The 17,617-nt window shown below is 52.0% G+C and overlaps 1 protein-coding gene across 3 annotated transcripts; it reads left to right on the plus strand.

Moving 5' to 3' along the window:
• The first annotated feature begins 4,264 nt into the window (after window positions 1-4,264).
• On the plus strand, window positions 4,265-16,336 carry CYP2S1 (cytochrome P450 family 2 subfamily S member 1). Of its 3 annotated transcripts, none has more exons than XM_023649783.2 (9): window positions 4,265-4,790; window positions 5,983-6,148; window positions 8,260-8,409; window positions 8,893-9,053; window positions 9,148-9,327; window positions 10,872-11,013; window positions 12,410-12,597; window positions 14,799-14,940; window positions 15,035-16,336. In XM_023649783.2, exons 1-9 carry the CDS (start codon window positions 4,614-4,616, stop codon window positions 15,214-15,216), a joined length of 1,488 nt encoding a protein of 495 aa, XP_023505551.2. In that variant the 5' UTR covers window positions 4,265-4,613; the 3' UTR covers window positions 15,217-16,336. The 3 variants fall into 3 exon arrangements, with proteins under 3 accessions (XP_023505551.2, XP_070079046.1, XP_070079047.1); XM_070222945.1 differs by lacking the exon at window positions 4,265-4,790 and adding an exon at window positions 5,066-5,192; XM_070222946.1 differs by lacking the exons at window positions 4,265-4,790; window positions 5,983-6,148 and adding an exon at window positions 6,760-6,907.
• Window positions 16,337-17,617: the final 1,281 nt, after the last annotated feature.

A 17,617-nucleotide genomic window follows, 5' to 3' on the forward strand; every position in this document is an offset into this window, starting at 1 on the left:
GATGGGGTGAGACATGGGATAAAGCAGCGAGTAAGAGGAGGAAGAGGTTAGATGAGGGGTGGATGAGAGATGGGATGCAGGGATGGGACAAGGGGACAGCAGTAGAAGGCCCAAGCACATTGCTGCTTTGCTGTCTGTGTCAATTGCTGCTTGTCAATTGCCCAACATCACTCACGGCCAGGGATGCTCTTAGAATCTGAGGACGCCCCAACATAGGGTAGCGGAAGGAAGCAAGACTCATCCTAAGCTTCCCCTTTGCCCAGTTCTGGGTGCTGGGTGGGGTGCCTCTGATGGACAGAAGGGAGAGAGACTAAGATAGGCAAGGCTGGGAGGAGAGAGGTGGGGGCGGGGGGCGGGGGGCGGGGGGCGGTGTGGAGGCATGGGCCAGAGAGCAGATGAGCCATGGCTCATCCCCAGACAGCAAGTCAAGTTCTAGAAACATAAGGTTTGGGGGATCCCAAGCAAAATCAACCCCCAGCAATTTCCAGAACCCATCCACCACTCAGCCTGCTGGAATCTGGGGTTGGCAGCCTCCAGCGTGGTCTGAGAAAATCCATGGTAGGAAGCTAAATTTAAAGAGGGTTGGGTCCTGGCCCTGTGGCTGAGTGGTTAAGTTCACGCACTCTGCTGCAGGCAGCCCAGTGTTTCGTTGGTTGGAATCCTGGGCGCGGACATGGCACTGCTCATCAAACCACGCTGAGGCAGCGTCCCACATGCCACAACTAGAAGCACCCACAACGAAGAATATACAACTATGTACCGGGGGCCTTTGGGGAGAAAAAGGAAAAAAATAAATAAATAAAATCTTTAAAAAAAAATGCCCTAAGACAATTTTATAAAAAAACAAATAAATAAAATAAAGAGGGTCACTCTGGCCCCACCCAACCCAGATCAGAGGGTGTCTGATGGGAAGTAGCCAGTGAGGGGTGGAGGCGGTCAGCTGTCAGCTGCTGAACAAGATGTATGGGCATCTCCTGACCCAGGGTGAGGAGGGGCCAGGACCCACCAGAGATGACTCAGAAATCTCTGTTGGGAACCTCTTCATCCTTGGTCTTTAGACTTGAGAATTCCAAAACCTTGACTGCTCTTTAGATGAATTTGAGAGACTAGCAAATTGTATTCAAATCATTCATTCAACAAAATATTTATTGGGCACCTACTGTGTGCCAGACACTGGGGACACAGCAGTGAACCAAAGAGATAAGTCCCTGCCCTCACGGAGAGAACGTTCTGGTGGAGGAAACCAGAATAAAAATGTAAATCAATATATAAGATGCCTTCAGGTAGTGATAAGAGGCTACAAAGAAAAATTTTTATGTGTTTAACAAACACCTTCAGAGCTCACTGTATGCCAGGCACTATTGCAAATGGCTTCAAAAATATTAACTCATTGAATATTTATTAAATACCTTATTTAATAAATGACAGGAAGGTCTGGGAAAGTCTCTTCTGGAGGGCACTGGGCTTTGAGCTGGGAACAGAGAATGAGCCAATCTCAATCTCCAGGCCACGCATTTCAGGCAGAGAGCTAGTGCAAAGGCCCTCCGGCTGGCTTGGTGTTCAAGAACCTGAAAGAAGGCCAACATGAGTGGAGCATCATGAGCAGAGAATAGGGTGGGCCAAGATGATGCCAAAATCAGCAGCCAGTGGACAGATCCCATAGGACCTTGTAGGCCAGCGTAAGGGGCTTGAATTTTATTACCAGGTTAGTGGGAAGTCTTGTCTTGGAATCTCTAGAATCTTGGGAACTTTTAAGTATTCTTATTTCTAGGATCTTGCAATTAGAGTCATCTTAAAACATAAGACTTTTAAGAGCCTTTGCAATCTTCTAATTTCTTTTTTCTTTTTTTTGAGGAAGATTAGCCCTGAGCTAACTACTGCCAATCCTGCTCTTTTTGCTGAGGAAGACTGGCCCTGAGCTAACATCCATGCCCATCTTCCTCTCCTTTATACGTGGGACACCTACCACAGCATGGCGTTTGCCAAGCGGTGCCATGTCCACACCCGGGATCCAAACCCTCAAACCCTGGGCTGCCGAGAAGCGGAACGTGCAAACTTAACCGCTGTGCCACTGGGCCCGCCCATGCAATCTTCTAATTTGTATTCTAGGCCAGAGCCCTGTCCCTCAAAACATGAGCAGAATGCTTCCTGCAGTCTCCTCTGGTCTCGATTCCAGCATCTGACATCCGAAGGGTGCACCCTGAAATAGGGGTTGGAGAGGCAGGGACGCTGGGCTACACTTTGCTACCATGAAGTAGGTGCCAACTCTTAGTTCCTCCTTTCTTTATTCGGGAGGGTTCCAGGAGATCCCAAATCCAACCTCTTACTTGTCTGCCCACTCAGCTCTTCTCCTGCGACAGCTAACAGCCATCTCAAACTTCTTGGGGACAAAAGAGAATTCCCCATTCCTCTCCCTCCTGCAAAACCTGCTCTGCCAGCTTCCCAACCCCAGTTGGTTCCCATACCTTCTCTTATCCCCCTCCTCACCTCTGTAAAAGGCACCGCCATCTTTCCATCTGCCCAGGACAAAAAGCCTAGCAGTAGGGGAAAAAATTTTGCCCTTCTGGATGATCAGATTCTGATGTGGTCCTCTGTCTTTGTAATAGTCTCTTTCCCTCTATTGCAATAGTCTTTTCGAATAAAATCCTTCCTTAGCTAAGACATCTGCTTTTATTTGACAGAATTAACCTGGATTCCTACCTTTGCCTTCAATCACAAATTGTCAGCACGTTCTCGCGCTCTACCTCCCAATACATCCCAAATGTATCCATTTCTTTCTCTCCCCACTGCCACCCACCCAGCCCTGCGTCCTCATTGCCTGGACCCTGCACTAAGTTCCCTGCTTTTTCTTCCTCTGCTCCCCATAATCTCTTCACCACAGGGAAGACAGAAAGGTCTCTTTAAACACAGAGAAGTCTAATCTCCAGAAGGGGGGTGATCAGCACAGTGTGGGGGCCAGGTGGGATTGAGAAGGGGCTTGAGAGAGGTTTCTGGGATGATGGTGACTCCCTGTGTGCTGATAGGAGTTTGGGTCACACAGATGTATGCATTTGTTGAAATTCATCTAAAATACACTTAAGATTTGTGCATTTCATTGTATGTCAATTTACCCTGGCGGCAGGAGGGGGGAGGATGAATGCCTGTATGCAAATATTGAACTCTACCAAATGCACTGCATGCTGAGGTGTTTAGGATTGAAGTATACTGGTGTCTGCAACTGTCTTTGAAACACATCCAAAAAAGTTAGATGAGTTGATGGGGCAAGAGGAATAGATATGTAACAAACTAAGGATAGTAAAATGTTACTGGTGGAATCTATGGTGGTGAATATACAGGTGTCTACTGTAGGTTTGAAAGTTTTCGGAAGAAAATGTTAAATGAAAAGGCAAAGCAAACCAAGCAACTGCCGTGCTGGAAACCCTTCGACTGCTCCCTTCGCACTAGAAATGAAATGCAAAGTTTTTTCCATGGCCCTGCAAGACTGGTCCCTGTTGACCTCGAAGACCCCATCTCCTACATTCAATCTTTGGCGCAACAAATATTTATTGAGCACCTACCATGTGCCAGGCACTGCTCTAGACGCCGGGGATACAGCTTTGAACCAAACAGCACGGACCTGACCTTCCAACCTTCTTCCTCAATAAGCTCATTCCCCTGGCAGGCCTTTGCACTACCTGAAATTATCTTAATTTATGATTTCGTTGGCATGTGGATATGAGCTTCAGGAGGGCAGCACCCTTCTCTGTTACTCATAGCTGCATCCCCAGGTCCAGAACAAAGTCTAGCTTATAGTTAGACCTGAAGAACAGCTACTAGTGAAAGAATATTAGCTAACATTTATTTAACACTTGTTCTATATGCACCTGTTCCTGTTTAAGTTGTGTCCACATTGTACCTATTTAATCCTGAAAACTATCCCCGTTTTACAAACGAGTTAACAGAGAGGCACAGAGAAGCTAGACTGTGAACTCTGGCTTCAGACATGTTCCTAACCACTATACTATACTGCTAAGTGAATGAATGATTCAGTCAATCATTCAGACTGGCTTGAGTTCAAATCCCAGCTCTGCCGCTGGCTGGCTGGGTGGCCTAGGGCCAACTCATTTACCTCTCTGACCAGATTATTGCTCAAGGTCAAGACCTTTCTGCTAGTTCGCGGGGAAGATGTAAGATGCTGGAGGAACTTGGCTCAAAGACAACACACACGTACGCGCACGTGAACGCACACCACGATTACGATGAGGAGGGAGGCGGGGTAGTCACCGCCAGGCACAGGGTGTGGCCTCCCGAGGCGGCCAAAGTCTCTGGCTTCCAGGTTGCTCCTGTTTGCCCACGCCCTACCTGGAGCCCAAGGCGCTGTCTCCGCCCTCAGAACCTGGGTGACCTGGGAGACATCCGTTCGAGAGCGCGGCCTCGACACCAGGTGGCGGCGGTGGTCTGGGAGAAAGAAATCCGGCGGCGGGGAGCGAATGCTGCTTATAGGCAGGGGGAGGGGCTAGCTGCCCCGCCCCCTCCGCCAGATTTCCTTAAGGAGGGAGCCACCGGCTCCCGCCCCCAACCGGCCCAGCCGCGTGGAGCGTCTGGGAGCAAGGAGAGGGAGCCAACCTGCCGAGATGGAGGCGGGCGGCACCTGGACGCTGCTGCTGGTGCTGCTGCTGCTCCTGGTGCTGACGCTGGTGCTGCCCCGGACCTGGACGCGAGGCCACCTGCCCCCCGGGCCCGCGCCGCTGCCACTGCTGGGGAACCTCCTGCAGCTCCGGCCCGGGGCGCTGTACTTGGGGCTCTTGCGGGTGAGGCGCCAGGAGAACGCCGTGGCCGGGGGGCGGGGGTCCCCAGGGAGAGGAACCAGAGTGCCAGGGCAGAGAGGCCTTCTGTTATCCTAGAGGAGGCAGGCGCAGGGTTCCAGTGCAAAGGGACTACGGGTGTCCTCGGGTGGGGCAGGAGCAGGGAACCAGGGCTGAGAAGGAGAGGGGTGCCTCGGGAGAGAGGATGCAGGGGGGCAGGGCTAGGAGGGGCAGAGACCTCTGCCCACAGAATCCTGGAGAGGATGTGAGAGCAGGGAAGTGGGATCCAGTAGCAGATGTCCTGGGCAGAGGGGCCCACAGAATCCTGGGAAGGTGGTGGGAGCAGGGGACCAAAGCTGAGTAAGACCAGAGTCCTCAAACAGAAGGGGAGCTACTGGTGTGATGGTGGTGAGCTTGTCCCAGGGGGAGAGGTAGCTGGGAGGTTGAGGGGAGCTATCCTGAGGAGGAAGCAGAGAAGAAAAAGGGAAGGGGCCCCTGGGGGGGAAGTGGAGGCAGAGGCTGGAGGGTTCCAGGAATCTGTCTGCAGAGAATCAAGCAGATGGAGCTCAGCCAGGAGAGAGCTGGAAGTTCAGAGAAGAGAAGGACAGCAAGAAAGAAGGCTGAGGCAGTCCCAACCTTTGCAGGGTGGGGGCAGTGGGAGAGGCCAGAGGTTCAGACTCCTTCAGAAGGAGTCTGGGGGACTTCCAGGACGTGGTGGCGAGCGGGGCAGGGGTCGTAGGGACAGATGGGCAGGTGCTCAGCAGTATCTGCCCCAGAATTTGAGGGTTTAGCAGAGATTGAAAAGGGTGGCTAGTTTTGGGAGGAGGGATGGCTTGAGGAATTAAGAGAAACCAAAGCTGCAGCTGCCCATTTTTGCTGCCATATGTCTGAGTTTGGGGAGGGGGGGGTGGGTTCTGGGTTGTCCCAAGGTTAGAAGTTAGAGATCTGCAGGAGATAAGAGGATGGGGACTAAAGAGTATGTTGGGGGAGGGGGCTCCATGGGGATGGGGCCTGGGAGCCTGGCGCAGAAAGAGAACTGAGCCTCCCAAGGGGCTATTTCCGTTTGGGGTGGGGAGGGGGCTCTTCATAGAGGGAGCAGGTGGCTCATTCAGTGAGAGGGACCGTGATAGAGACACCTAGACTGGAAGAGCGGCAGCCTGCCCACAGCACCTGCCCCCTTCTCCCTCCCTTTCCCCAGCTGAGTAAGCAGTATGGACCAGTGTTCACCGTGTACCTGGGACCCTGGCGGCGCGTGGTGGTCCTGGTTGGGCACGAGGCTGTGCGGGAGGCCCTGGGAGATCAAGCCGAGGAGTTCAGTGGGCGGGGGATGTTGGCGACACTGGACCAGACCTTTGATGGCCATGGTGAGTCATGAGCAGAGCAGGAGGCAGGCGGCTCCTTCATTCAGAGCTTGCCACCACTTACTGGTGTATGACCTTCATTCATGGCTTAGTGTCTCTGGGTCCAAAGTGGGATGATAACAGTGCCTATTACATAGGGTTATACTGAGGCTTGAACGAGGACTGGGCCTTGCACAAGGCAAGCACTCATTAGTTACCAGGTTGTAGCAGTGTTATCACTGCTCCAGGTGGAGCCCTGAAGGCTGGGAGGAAGGGGGAGAGCTTTCAAAGCCCTGGAAATTGATGGGCAGACACAAAATCTAAAAACTGTCCTCTGTGCTGAGACTGAAAGCAGGAAGGCGGTGCTGGGCACTGCTGGGACCACAGCAGGGACTAAACAGCCTCAGTCCTGTTCCCCCAGAGCACGTAGGCTAGGAGGTGACAGACCTGTCACTGGACAGTGACAGTCCAGAGAGATCAGGCCTGGGATGGGGGAGGCACAGGCAGAAGGATCAGGACTAGGATAGGGGAAGCGCCGGAACTGCAGGAATGGGAGGAGGCACCTGACCCAGCCTGATTGGTGAGGGATGTCCAAGAAAACTTCCTGAATGACAGGATGTCTGAGCTGAGACTCAAAGGATGAGTGAGAATGGTGTTCCAGGCAGAGAGACCAGCAGGTACAAAAGCGTGGAGATGAAAGAAGCATTCATTCATTCGACTGACAGGTTTTCATTATGCCTGGCCCTGTACTGAGTTCTGGGGACATGGAGGTGACCAAGACAGGTATGGTGTCCTGTCTTACTGTGGGAGAGATGGGCTTGCAATAAGACAATAGAGGGAGAGAATGGAATTCTAAAATGAGAGCTACAGGGTTGAGAGCAGGACTCAGGGGGCCTGTGCTGGCCTGGGGGCTGGTGGGAGTGGAGAAAGAATGGGAGGAATTGAAAGGCTTCTCAGAGGAGGTGACATTTGAGCTGAGACCTGAAGGATGAGTGGAGTTGGTTCATCGAGGATGGAGAGGTTCATGATCCAGGCAGAGGGAACAGCAGAGACAAAGGCCCAGAGGGGGGCTCATGACACCTTTGAGGAAGTGAGAGAAGCTCAGTGCAATGGTACTGGGATGAGTAATAAAGCTGGAGAAGTCGGCGGAGCCTGGTCACGCAGGGCCTGAGTCATGCCAGTTTTGGGCTTTGGGTTTTCCTGAGAGCAGTAGATTTTTAAGCAGGGAAAGAATATAGTCAGAATTAGAAGGATCCTCTGGTTACTGTGTGGTAGCCCATGGAGGGGACTGGGCTGGACCAGGGCTTGGGCTGTGGGGTGGTTGGGAGCGGAATCCAGGGCTCTAGCCAGGCGGCAGGAGATGATGGGCTGAGACAGGAAGGAGGAGAGATGCTGAGGCCAGGTTGGGACACAGTGGAGGGGTGGGTGGGCAGGGAACACCCAGGAGGGGGCATCCAGGGGAACACCATGGGCCTGCATTCTACAGGTAGAACATTGAGCTCAGAGCAGGGAAGGGTCTGTCCAGAGCAGGTCTCTTGGATAAAGGAGGAAAACAGTGCAGTTCTATCCTCCTTCCTACCTGTTCAGCCTCCAAACGACATGGGGCATGGGACCCAATGGTATTCGATAAGTGTTGGAATGGATGGATGGGACCTAATAGTATTCCATAAGTGTTGGAATGGATGGATGGATGGATGAGACCCAATATTACTCCCTAAATGTTGGGATGGATGGATAGAAGGATGGGATCCAGTAGTACTCCATAAATGTTGGGGTGGTTGGATGGATGGAAGGGAGGAGAAAGGTGAAAAAGATAAAAGGATGGGTGGGTGAAAAGAGGAATAACAAGATGGACAGTTAGAAGGAAGGAAGAAAGCTTCACTCACCCTGGTTAATCACAGAACAGGAGGAGCCTGGATAATCCCAGTTACCAATTTCGCAGGACAGTGTCACCCTCTGACCCAAGGTTAGGCGTTTATTGAGCACCTCCTGAGTCCTCATCCCTGGGCTAGGCTGGTATGGACTCAGGTCAGGGCCCAAAGTTTTCCCCTTAGGGCACCTCACTGGGAGGAAGGGGGTGACCCTGGGGAATGGGGAGAGGGTCTGGTCCCTCCTTGAGTCTACCTTCTGCACAGGGGTCTTCTTCTCCAGTGGGGAGCGGTGGAGGCAGCTGAGGAGATTCACCATGCTCACTCTGCGGGACCTGGGCATGGGGAAGCGAGAAGGCGAGGAGCTGATCCAGGCAGAGACCCAGTGTCTAGTGGAGGCGCTCCAGAAGACAGAAGGTCAGCAGGGCGGGTCAGCCCAGGATCCCTGGAGTCCTGCCTGAGTATGGGGAGGACCTTCCCACTGTGCCTGGGAGTCTCCCCTCCTGGCCCCAGGACTGAGCGGGAGTGGAAGTCTTGGACTCTGGGGCTGGGCTGGGGGCTCCATTCACCTCCACGTGTATCTCCTCCTCCTCCTTATGTCTCTTTGTCCCTGGTATTTCACATCACTCTTTCTGTCTCTTTCTCCACTTCTGTTTTTCTCTCCTGTAAGTCTGTCTCTGTCTTTTGTCTTTCTCTGTCTGGCTCTCTATCTTTCCCAGTCTATCCCTCTCTGCCTGTCTTTCTTCCCCTATCTCTCTGTCTGTCTGTCTCTCTCTCTGCTTGTCTCTTTCTGGTCCTGTCTAGCTGCCACTCTATCTCTGTGGGTCCACTCCACCTCCAATTCAGCTTCCCTCTGCCTGTTTCCATCACAACCCTCCTCCCTGCCCCCTGCCCCCCTAGGACGGGCATTTGACCCCTCCCTGCTGCTGGCGCAGGCCACCTCCAACATTGTCTGCTCCCTCACCTTCGGCCTCCGTTTCCCCTACGAGGATAAGGAGTTCCAGGCCTTGGTCCAGGCAGCTGGCAGCACCCTGCTGGCAATCAGCTCCCCATGGGGCCAAGTAAGTAAGTGGGACGCTTCTCTGGCACCTTCCCCAAGGTTCCTGCCCACCTGTGGCCAGGCCCCCATGAGAACAGCTGCCCTTCTCCCCACAGACCTACGAGATGTTCTCCCGGCTCCTGCAGCCCCTGCCAGGCCCCCACAAACAGCTCCTCAGACACTTGAGCACCCTGGCTACCTTCGCTGCCCAGCAGGTGCAGCGGCACCGGGGGAACCTGGACTCCTCAGGCCCCGCAGTCGATGTTGTGGATGCCTTCCTGCTGAAGATGGCACAGGTGGGGCAAGGGTATGGTTGGAGGGGAGGAGGGAATCCTGAACAGAGCTGATGGCCTGGCCAGCCCCTACCCTGGTGTAGCTGGGCATCTCTGTCAGGGCGCTCTCTCTCTCTCTCTCCCCCCCGCTCCATGTCTTTCTGTGGATATGTCTCTAGGTGTATGTGCATAGCGTATTCTCTCTGTCTCTCCCCACCCACCTCCTCATGTGTGTCTGCGTCTCTTGCATCTCTCTTCTCTCCTCCCTCCAACCTTGGCCCCTTGTTCAGGCTCCATGCTCAGTGACCTGCCACCAGCAATCCCCACCATCACTTCACCCCACCCCTTGCATCCCCCACCCACACAGGACATTTCCTGCAAATTACAATCATTTACTCGTGAAATCTTGCAATAGCAAATTATACTAATAAATTCTACTTGACTAACATTTATATTAACGTGATTAATTTAATTAACCTAATTAACGTGAGAACAGTTTATTATTCTATGAGAAAATTAGAGTTAAGGTGACTCCTGTGGAAATAGCTAGTTTTGAATTGTACAAACTTTGGAAATTATGGGAGAAATTCAGGGCCCCGTTCTTTGAATAAATGCAGTCACCCTGTTCATGGAGAGAGAGATATTTTTTCTTAACCTTGTAGCCTCATTTCTTTTTCATTTTTTAAAATTAAAAGTTTTAATTGTAGTAAAATACAGCATAAAATTTAGCATCTTAACCATTTTTAAGTGTACAGTTCAGTAGGTGTTAATTATATTCACGTTGTTGGGCAACCAGTCTCTAGAACTCTTTTCAACTTGCAAAGCTGAAATTCTATACCCATTGAACCAACAACCCCCCATCCTCCGTCCCTGGTAATCACCATTCTACTTTCTGTCTCTATAAATTTGACTACGCTAGGTACCTCCTATAAGTGGAATCATACGCTATTTGTCTTTTTATGACTGACTTATTTTACTTAGCATAATGTCCTCAAGGTTCATTCATGTTGTAGCATGCAACAGGGTTTCCTCCCATTTTAAGGCTGAATAACATTCTGTTGTCTGTATATACCATAGTTTACTTATCCATTTATCCATCACTGGACCCTGGGTTTGCTTCCACCTTTTTGCTATTGTGAATAATGCTGCTATGAATGTGGATGTCCAAATATCTCTTTGAGACCCTTCCATTCTTCTGGGTTTATGCCCAGAGGTGGAATTGCTGGATTATGTGGTAATTCTATTTTAATTTTTTGAGGAATCGCCATACCATTTTCCATAGCAGCTGTACCATTTTACATTCCCACCAACGGTGACAAGGGTTCCAATTTCTCCACATCCTCACCACTTGCTATTTTGTGGGGTTTTTTAATAGTGACCATTCTCTTTCATTTTTAAAAACATTTCAACCAGAGAGAATTAATATCCAGCGCGCACTTCCCAACTTCCCCAAACATTTATTTAAACTCACTGACAGACTTGCTGTGCCGCACCCCAAGCCCGGCTGTGCTGGGCCTCTGCTCCCCGCAGCCTGTGTTCTCTGAGCCCCTCCACCTGGTTTCTCGCAGGAGGAACAGGACCCGAACACGGAATTCACTGACGAGAACATGCTGATGACGGTCACTTATCTGCTGTTCGCCGGGACGATGACAGTGAGCACAACAGTCCGCTACACCCTCCTGCTCCTGCTGAAATACCCTGAGGTCCAAGGTAGGAGCCTTTTCCACCAACCAGGCTCTGGGAACAGAAGTGAGGGCTTCAGAGGGAAGGATGTTCAGGAGAGTGGACAGCGTGAGCCAGAGCCTGGAGGCAAAAATGAGCCCAGCATTTGAGGTGTCTGAGGAATGAGAAGAAGTTGGAAGGACTGCCAGTTGCAGCATGACACGTAGTGAGAAAGGAGGCAGGTGATGTCTCAGGGCCTTGTTCCCTTAGGGGTACACTGTGCACCTGATCCCGAGTAATGAGGAGCCATGGAGGGGTATTGAACAGGGGAGAGCAGGGTCAAATTAGCATCTTAGAAAAATCCTTTGGGCTGCCATGAAGAGGTAGATTATAAGGTGTGAGAGAGGATGCCAGGAGCCCATAGAAGAGGACAGGGAAGGGACCTGGGTGGGAGAAGACAGGGCCGGGCCGGGCTGTGGAGAGGGAAGAGAGGGTCAAGTAGGCAGGTGGTAGAGAATGACGGGGGAGGAAGGCATCCAGGGATAGGCCAGGGGACTGGGGGCCACTCTGAGATGGGGACAGAAGAGATGAGAAGTTATTTCAGGGGAGATGCTGAGGTCAGTTGGGGACAATTTGAGTGTGAGGGGCCTGGAGCCACCTGTGGGGAGGCCTCCAGGAGGCCACGAGACACCGGGGTCAGGACTGGAGCTGAAAGATGAACTGGAGTCGTGAGAGCACAGGCAGGAACAGGCGGCAATGGTGAGGGAGGGTGGGGTGAGAGGCAGGGCTGGGAGTGAGCCCTGAGGAGCTCCAGCATTTCCGGGTCAGGCAGCTGCCGTAAATGCTGTGGGCCAGTGAGGAGGGCTGACTGGGAGGATGGGACCTGGGGTCTGGTGGCCTCGGTGGAATGGAGACAGCTGTGTCTTCAGCTCTCTGGGCCTCAGTTTCCTCATCTGGGAAATGGAGATAGATAATGGTCCCTACCTCACAGGATTGCTGTGGGAATTAAGAGAGATATAGGGGCCAGCCCGGTGATGCAGTGGTTAAGTTCCCACATTCTGCTTCAGCGGCCCAGGGTTCACTGGTTTGGATCCCGGGTGTGGACATGGCACCTCTTGGCAAGCCATGCTGTGGCAGGCATCCCACGTATAAAGTAGAGGACATGGATGTTAGCTGAGGGCCAGTCTTCCTCAGCAAAAAAGAGGAGGATTGGTGGCAGATGTTAGCTCAGAGCTAATCTTCCTCAAAAAAAAAAAAAAAAACAGATGTAATGCCCAGCACACAGGATGTGTGGGACCTGGGCTTAGTGAGGTCTGGGGGACTCCCTCCCAGCCTGCCAGCCTCACCTCTAATCACAGCAGGTCAAGAACATGGGGCTTCCAAAGGGAGGATCACAGGGCCCCACCCCACCGCTGACCTCCAGCCCTCCTCTTCCTGGGTGCAGAACGCGTGCGGGAGGAGCTGACACGGGAGCTGGGAGACGGCCGGGCGCCAGGTCTGGGAGACCGAGCCCGCCTCCCATACACGGACGCGGTTCTGCATGAGGCACAGCGGCTGCTGGCACTGGTGCCCATGGGAATGCCCCGAGCCCTCACAAGGACCACCTGCTTCCGAGGGTACACCCTGCCCCAGGTAAGTGTGCAAGTCAGCCACGGCCACGCAGTTGTCTCTGCCTCAGGCCTCAGTCCGGTGCTCCCTGTGTATTCCTCTGACCTTCTCTGGATCTTGGTCTCTGTCTCTTCCTCTCTCTTCTCTTGCTGACATCTCCCTCTCTTTTGTTCTCACATCTTCTTTCTCTCTCTCATCTCCCTCTCTTTCTCTCTCTGTGTCCCTCTCTCTCTTTCTTTCTGTATATAGTTCTCTTGCCCTCTGGCTCTGTCTCTGGGCCTCAGTTTCTCCATCTGTCCAATGGATATCCAAATTCTACCTCCTCCCAAGGTGCTTGGGACAATTAGATGAGGTGACAAGCAGGGTAGCAATTTGAAAAGTGAGGTCTGACAGAGGCCCTCCCCCTCAGCCCCTGCTGCAAACACATCCAGTCTCTCCCTCTCCCTCCCCCTCCCTTCTCTCCCTCAGTTCCTGCCCCTTCATACAAGAGCAACTCACAGCCAGCACCACCAGGGGGCGATGTCTCCCGGGAAACAGGAGCCACCTGACCACAAGCAGCTCCCTCCTTGAGCTTCACTGTAGAATCAAACCCATGGCAGTTAGGGGCCGGCCCGTGGCCGGGTGATTGAGTTCTTGTGCTCCGCTTTGGCCGCCCAGGGTTTCGCCTTTTCGGATCCTGGGCGCGGACATGGCACCCCTCATCAAGCCATGCTGAGGCAGCGTCCCACATGCCACAACTAAAAGGACCCACAACTAAAAATATACAACTATGTACCAGGGGGCTTTGGGGAGAAAAAGGAAAAATAAAATCTTTAAAAAACCCATAGCAGTTAGAATCCAGCCCTGCTGTTTTCTAGCTGGGACTTTGGGCAATTCACTCCCCTTCTAAACTGGGAACAATAATAGTATCAACTCAAGATTGCAAGGAATCTATGAGATAATGCTTGTAAAACACCAACCCAGGTCCTGGTGCAGGGGTTGGGGGTCCTACGTACACGGCAGCAGCAACTATTGCTAATGCCGTGACTGCTGCAACTCAGACAATTACTGATAATGACAATAACAGGCATCCGTGACAGGACCTGCTCTGGGTGAGGTAGTAGTCTAAATGCTTTATGTGGATATTGCCCTATTTAATCTTCAGAGCGACCTTCGCTGTTGTCATGCCCATTTTACAGATGAGGAAACTGAGGCCTGGAAAGGTTAGAAGACTTGCCAAAATCACCCAGCCTGCAAGTGGTAAAGGCAGGATTTGCACCCAGACCCTGCACTGTAACCACTGCTGCCTGCCTTTCTCTTATTCTAACAGCAGTAACACGACCCTGTCTTTTCCTGGAGCCCCGTCACCTTCCCAGCGCAGACCCCCGACAGCCAGAGTCCCTAACAAAGTCAGTCCCTCTCCGTCTCCTCACGCTCCCCACCTTCCTTCCCCCTGCACCACAGTCCTGGGAACAGGGTAACTCTGATCTCAGCTGAAGGGGCTGCCACTTCCCCTGAACGTGATCGGGGGAGCCTCCATAGACAGCCCTCTCCCGCTCACCCTTGCCTTCACCCCCCTCCAAAGACCAGAGTGGCAAAAAGCTAGACTCTGAGCCAGGGACTTAGGGCAGCCACAGCTGAATCACAACATACTCCCAAAGTTTAAAAGCAAAGCATAAAAATAACAAGCTCTGGGGCCAGCCCAGTGGCCTAGTGGTTAAGTTCCCGCGCTCTGCTTCGGCAACCCAGGATTCACGGGATCCCAGGCACAGACCTACATACCACTCATCAAGCCATGCTGTGGCGGCATCCCACGTATAAAATAGAGGAAGATTGGCACAGATGTTAGGTCAGGGCCAATCTTCCTCACCAAAAAAAAAAAAAAAAAAAAAAAGAACAAGCTCTGCTGTGTCCAAATGTTACCTCAGGCAACTTATTTAAGTTCTCTGGGTCTCAATTTTCCCATCTTTAAAATGGGGATCATATCAGTAACTGCTTCCCAGGCTTGTTAAAAAGATTTGGTGAGTTCATGTGTGCATGTGTGGTACATGTACCTATTACATATGGGATAATATATATAAGATGCTTAATAAAGTGCCTGACCTGTAATATGCTTAATCCATGTTGATGCCACTATGTTTTGTGAACTGGTGTCACTGACACCCCAGACTCTTGTGCTCTGCTCTCGGGAACCGAAGGCCTGGGTGGTGAGGGATATTTGTAGTTTTATTATGATTTCTCTTCAGGGCACTGAGGTCTTCCCCCTCCTTGGCTCTGTCCTCCATGACCCTGAGATCTTCAAGCAGCCAGAGGAGTTCAACCCAGGCCGGTTCCTAGATGCGGACGGAAGGTTCAAGAAGCAAGAGGCCTTCCTGCCCTACTCCTTAGGTATTTGCTGGGCCTGTCCCCTCCCACCCTCCAGTCCTCCCCGGGCCTGGGTGTGAGGCGGGCTGACCCGGCTCCATCTGCCTCTTCCTTCCAGGTAAGCGTGTCTGCCTTGGGGAGGGCCTGGCACGAGCAGAGATCTTCCTCCTGGCCACCGCCATCCTGCAGGCCTTCTCCCTGGAGAGCGCAAGCCCGCTGGGTGCCCTGAACCTTCAGCCAGCTGTCAGAGGTGTTTTCAACATTCCCCCGGCCTTCCAGCTGCGAGTCCGGCCCCACTGACCTCCACCCCACTCCACTATGTGGACCAGATGAAGGAGGGACCCTTGACAGGTGGTGGCCTCTGCGGTGGGCATGGACATGGCTGTTTCTCGAGAGCCACAAGTCTACACCGCAAGCAGCCAAATGCACCCACCGATAGCTGTTTTCTAGAGTCGGTCACGCAGATATTCAGCCTACACTGTCCACAGGACCACAGGCATCCGCCCACGCAGCTGTTGAGACAATCACACACCCATACACAGCCATGAGGGCCATGAGGCAACTTGGCCACACAAGCTTCTTACGGGCATAAATTTAGTCTGTCTGGAATCACAACCACATGTCCAGATAACCCAACTCACACACGACTCGCTCCCCTGGACTCGCAACCCACACATGGAGTTCGGCTGCCACCTTCATAAGCTACCGAAACAGCCTCCTGTTCACAGCCCACATGCCCTCTTCACTCCTCAGACTTACCAGTGCCACCATCTTTGGGAGCCTGGTGCAGAGAAGCACATGCCCCCTCCTGGGTCACGTCACCACGCAGACCATCCCTGTCCTCAGCCCCAGCATGCCCTCTGTCCTGTGACCGCGCCACTATCCAGGCACATGACCATCACCATCCACATGCCCCCAACCACTGAACCACACAGCCAGCCCACACATGACACTGTCCAGGCTCCCGACTATCTTCCTACGGAGACACACCACTCCCGTGGAGGCGCGGCCCCAGCCTCCTCTGCACCTTCCGCTCTCAAGGACCATCCTTTCCAAGCACCCTGATCCCCAAATTCTCCCAAATAGGAGCACACCCCCAGTGTGCACAAGCCTGGGAGCCTAGTAAACTTAGACACAGGAGGACCCTCAGAACAGAGGTGCACCCTCCCACTCCTGCTTATGTAACCATGTCGGAAGCCTCCTCTGCTCCCCGCCAACACACACACTGACCCACCGCCCCTACTCTGCGTCAGAGTCCCGATTCGACCCGGTAAAAGGGGCTAGACGACCAAGGTGGGGGCCAGCTTCCAACTTCCCGTGTCAGGGAAGAGGCCAGGTCTGACGTGCCTGTGGCTTGAAGGTCCCTGTTTTGCAATAAAAGTTCGTTTCTGGCCCCTGATCTGGCCCGTGGCAGGGCCTAGCATGTGTGTGACATGTCCATCATTGTGAATAAGGGGTGGAGTTGGGGGGGTCCACCCCTCCCTCGAGGCTGGGCGGGAGCTAAAAAACATGGCCCCCGCCCACCCTGGCTGTTGACATCAGCGCCAGATGTGGAGGAGAGGCGGGGGGCCTGTCCTGGGCCTCACTTCCGGCGAGGCTAACGTGTGGAGGGCGGGCAGGGAGAAGGGACACTGGCAGCACTGCAGGGCTGGGGGCGCCCCAGCCAGAGAAAGCCCAAAGGGAGCAATCCGTGCCCTGGGAACTCTCCCAATCTGAAAGCAGACCCTGAAACCGACCCTCTCCCTACTCCAGCCTCTAGGAAACCAGAGTCATCTTTTTATTTGTTAACTATCTAATAAGGAAGTTTTCAAACACAAAAGTCGAGAGAAGAGTGCAGTGAACTTCCTGCCCATCCCCGGCGTCCTATAACCATCAACTTTCTATTTTTATTTCGTCTATCACTCTCTTACGGTTATTTTAAGGCAAATCCCAGAAAATGACTGAATGCACGTTTCTGACAGTAAAGGACATTTCCCCCCAACATTTTAATATGACAGTTTTCAAAAATGCAGCAAAATTGAGGGAACTGTACAGGCCACTGTCGGCCACACTGCTTTAGCACATTTCTAAGCATCTGTCCATCCAGCTCATTTTTTTCGGCGTATCATAGAAAATTATAGACATCAGTTCATTTTCTCCCGAATGCTTCAGCAATGCATATCTCATTAACTAAAGTTTCCTCTTTTTGTTTTATTTTCCGTGATGCTATTTTGTTTTTTTAGCTTAAGTTTTGTAAAGATAGCACAAAACAGTGATATCATAGAGAATTGAAAGATGAGATTGGGATCAGATCCTAACTGCCACTTTCCAGCTGATCACACCCTGACTGAGGATTTAGCATCTAAAAGAGTTACTAAATTTAAAGGAGGAAATGTGAAAAATTCTGCAACCTAATAGGAATGAAATACATGCTAAGTTCTTGGATTTACTATTATTACTATTTTTAATATGTCAGTGTGATGGGAAAAGGAATGAATGAGGCTCAAGGTTTTCTTTTAAGTGAAGGCAATGACTTGCTTTCCTTTGCACTCAAAATTCACATCCAGGGAAATTTAGAATCAGAAATACCAGCAAACTCATTTTTTTAAGAAGGGATGGACCTTGCACTGCATCAGTATGAAAGTTGACAGGAGTTATGATTTCAGTAGCAAGTAAAAGAAAATATAAACTCAAAGTGGCTTAAACAATAAAGAACTATTGG

This window comes from Equus caballus, chromosome 10, assembly GCF_041296265.1.
Source record: "Equus caballus isolate H_3958 breed thoroughbred chromosome 10, TB-T2T, whole genome shotgun sequence".
In the NCBI taxonomy this organism is placed as follows: Eukaryota; Metazoa; Chordata; class Mammalia; order Perissodactyla; family Equidae; genus Equus; species Equus caballus.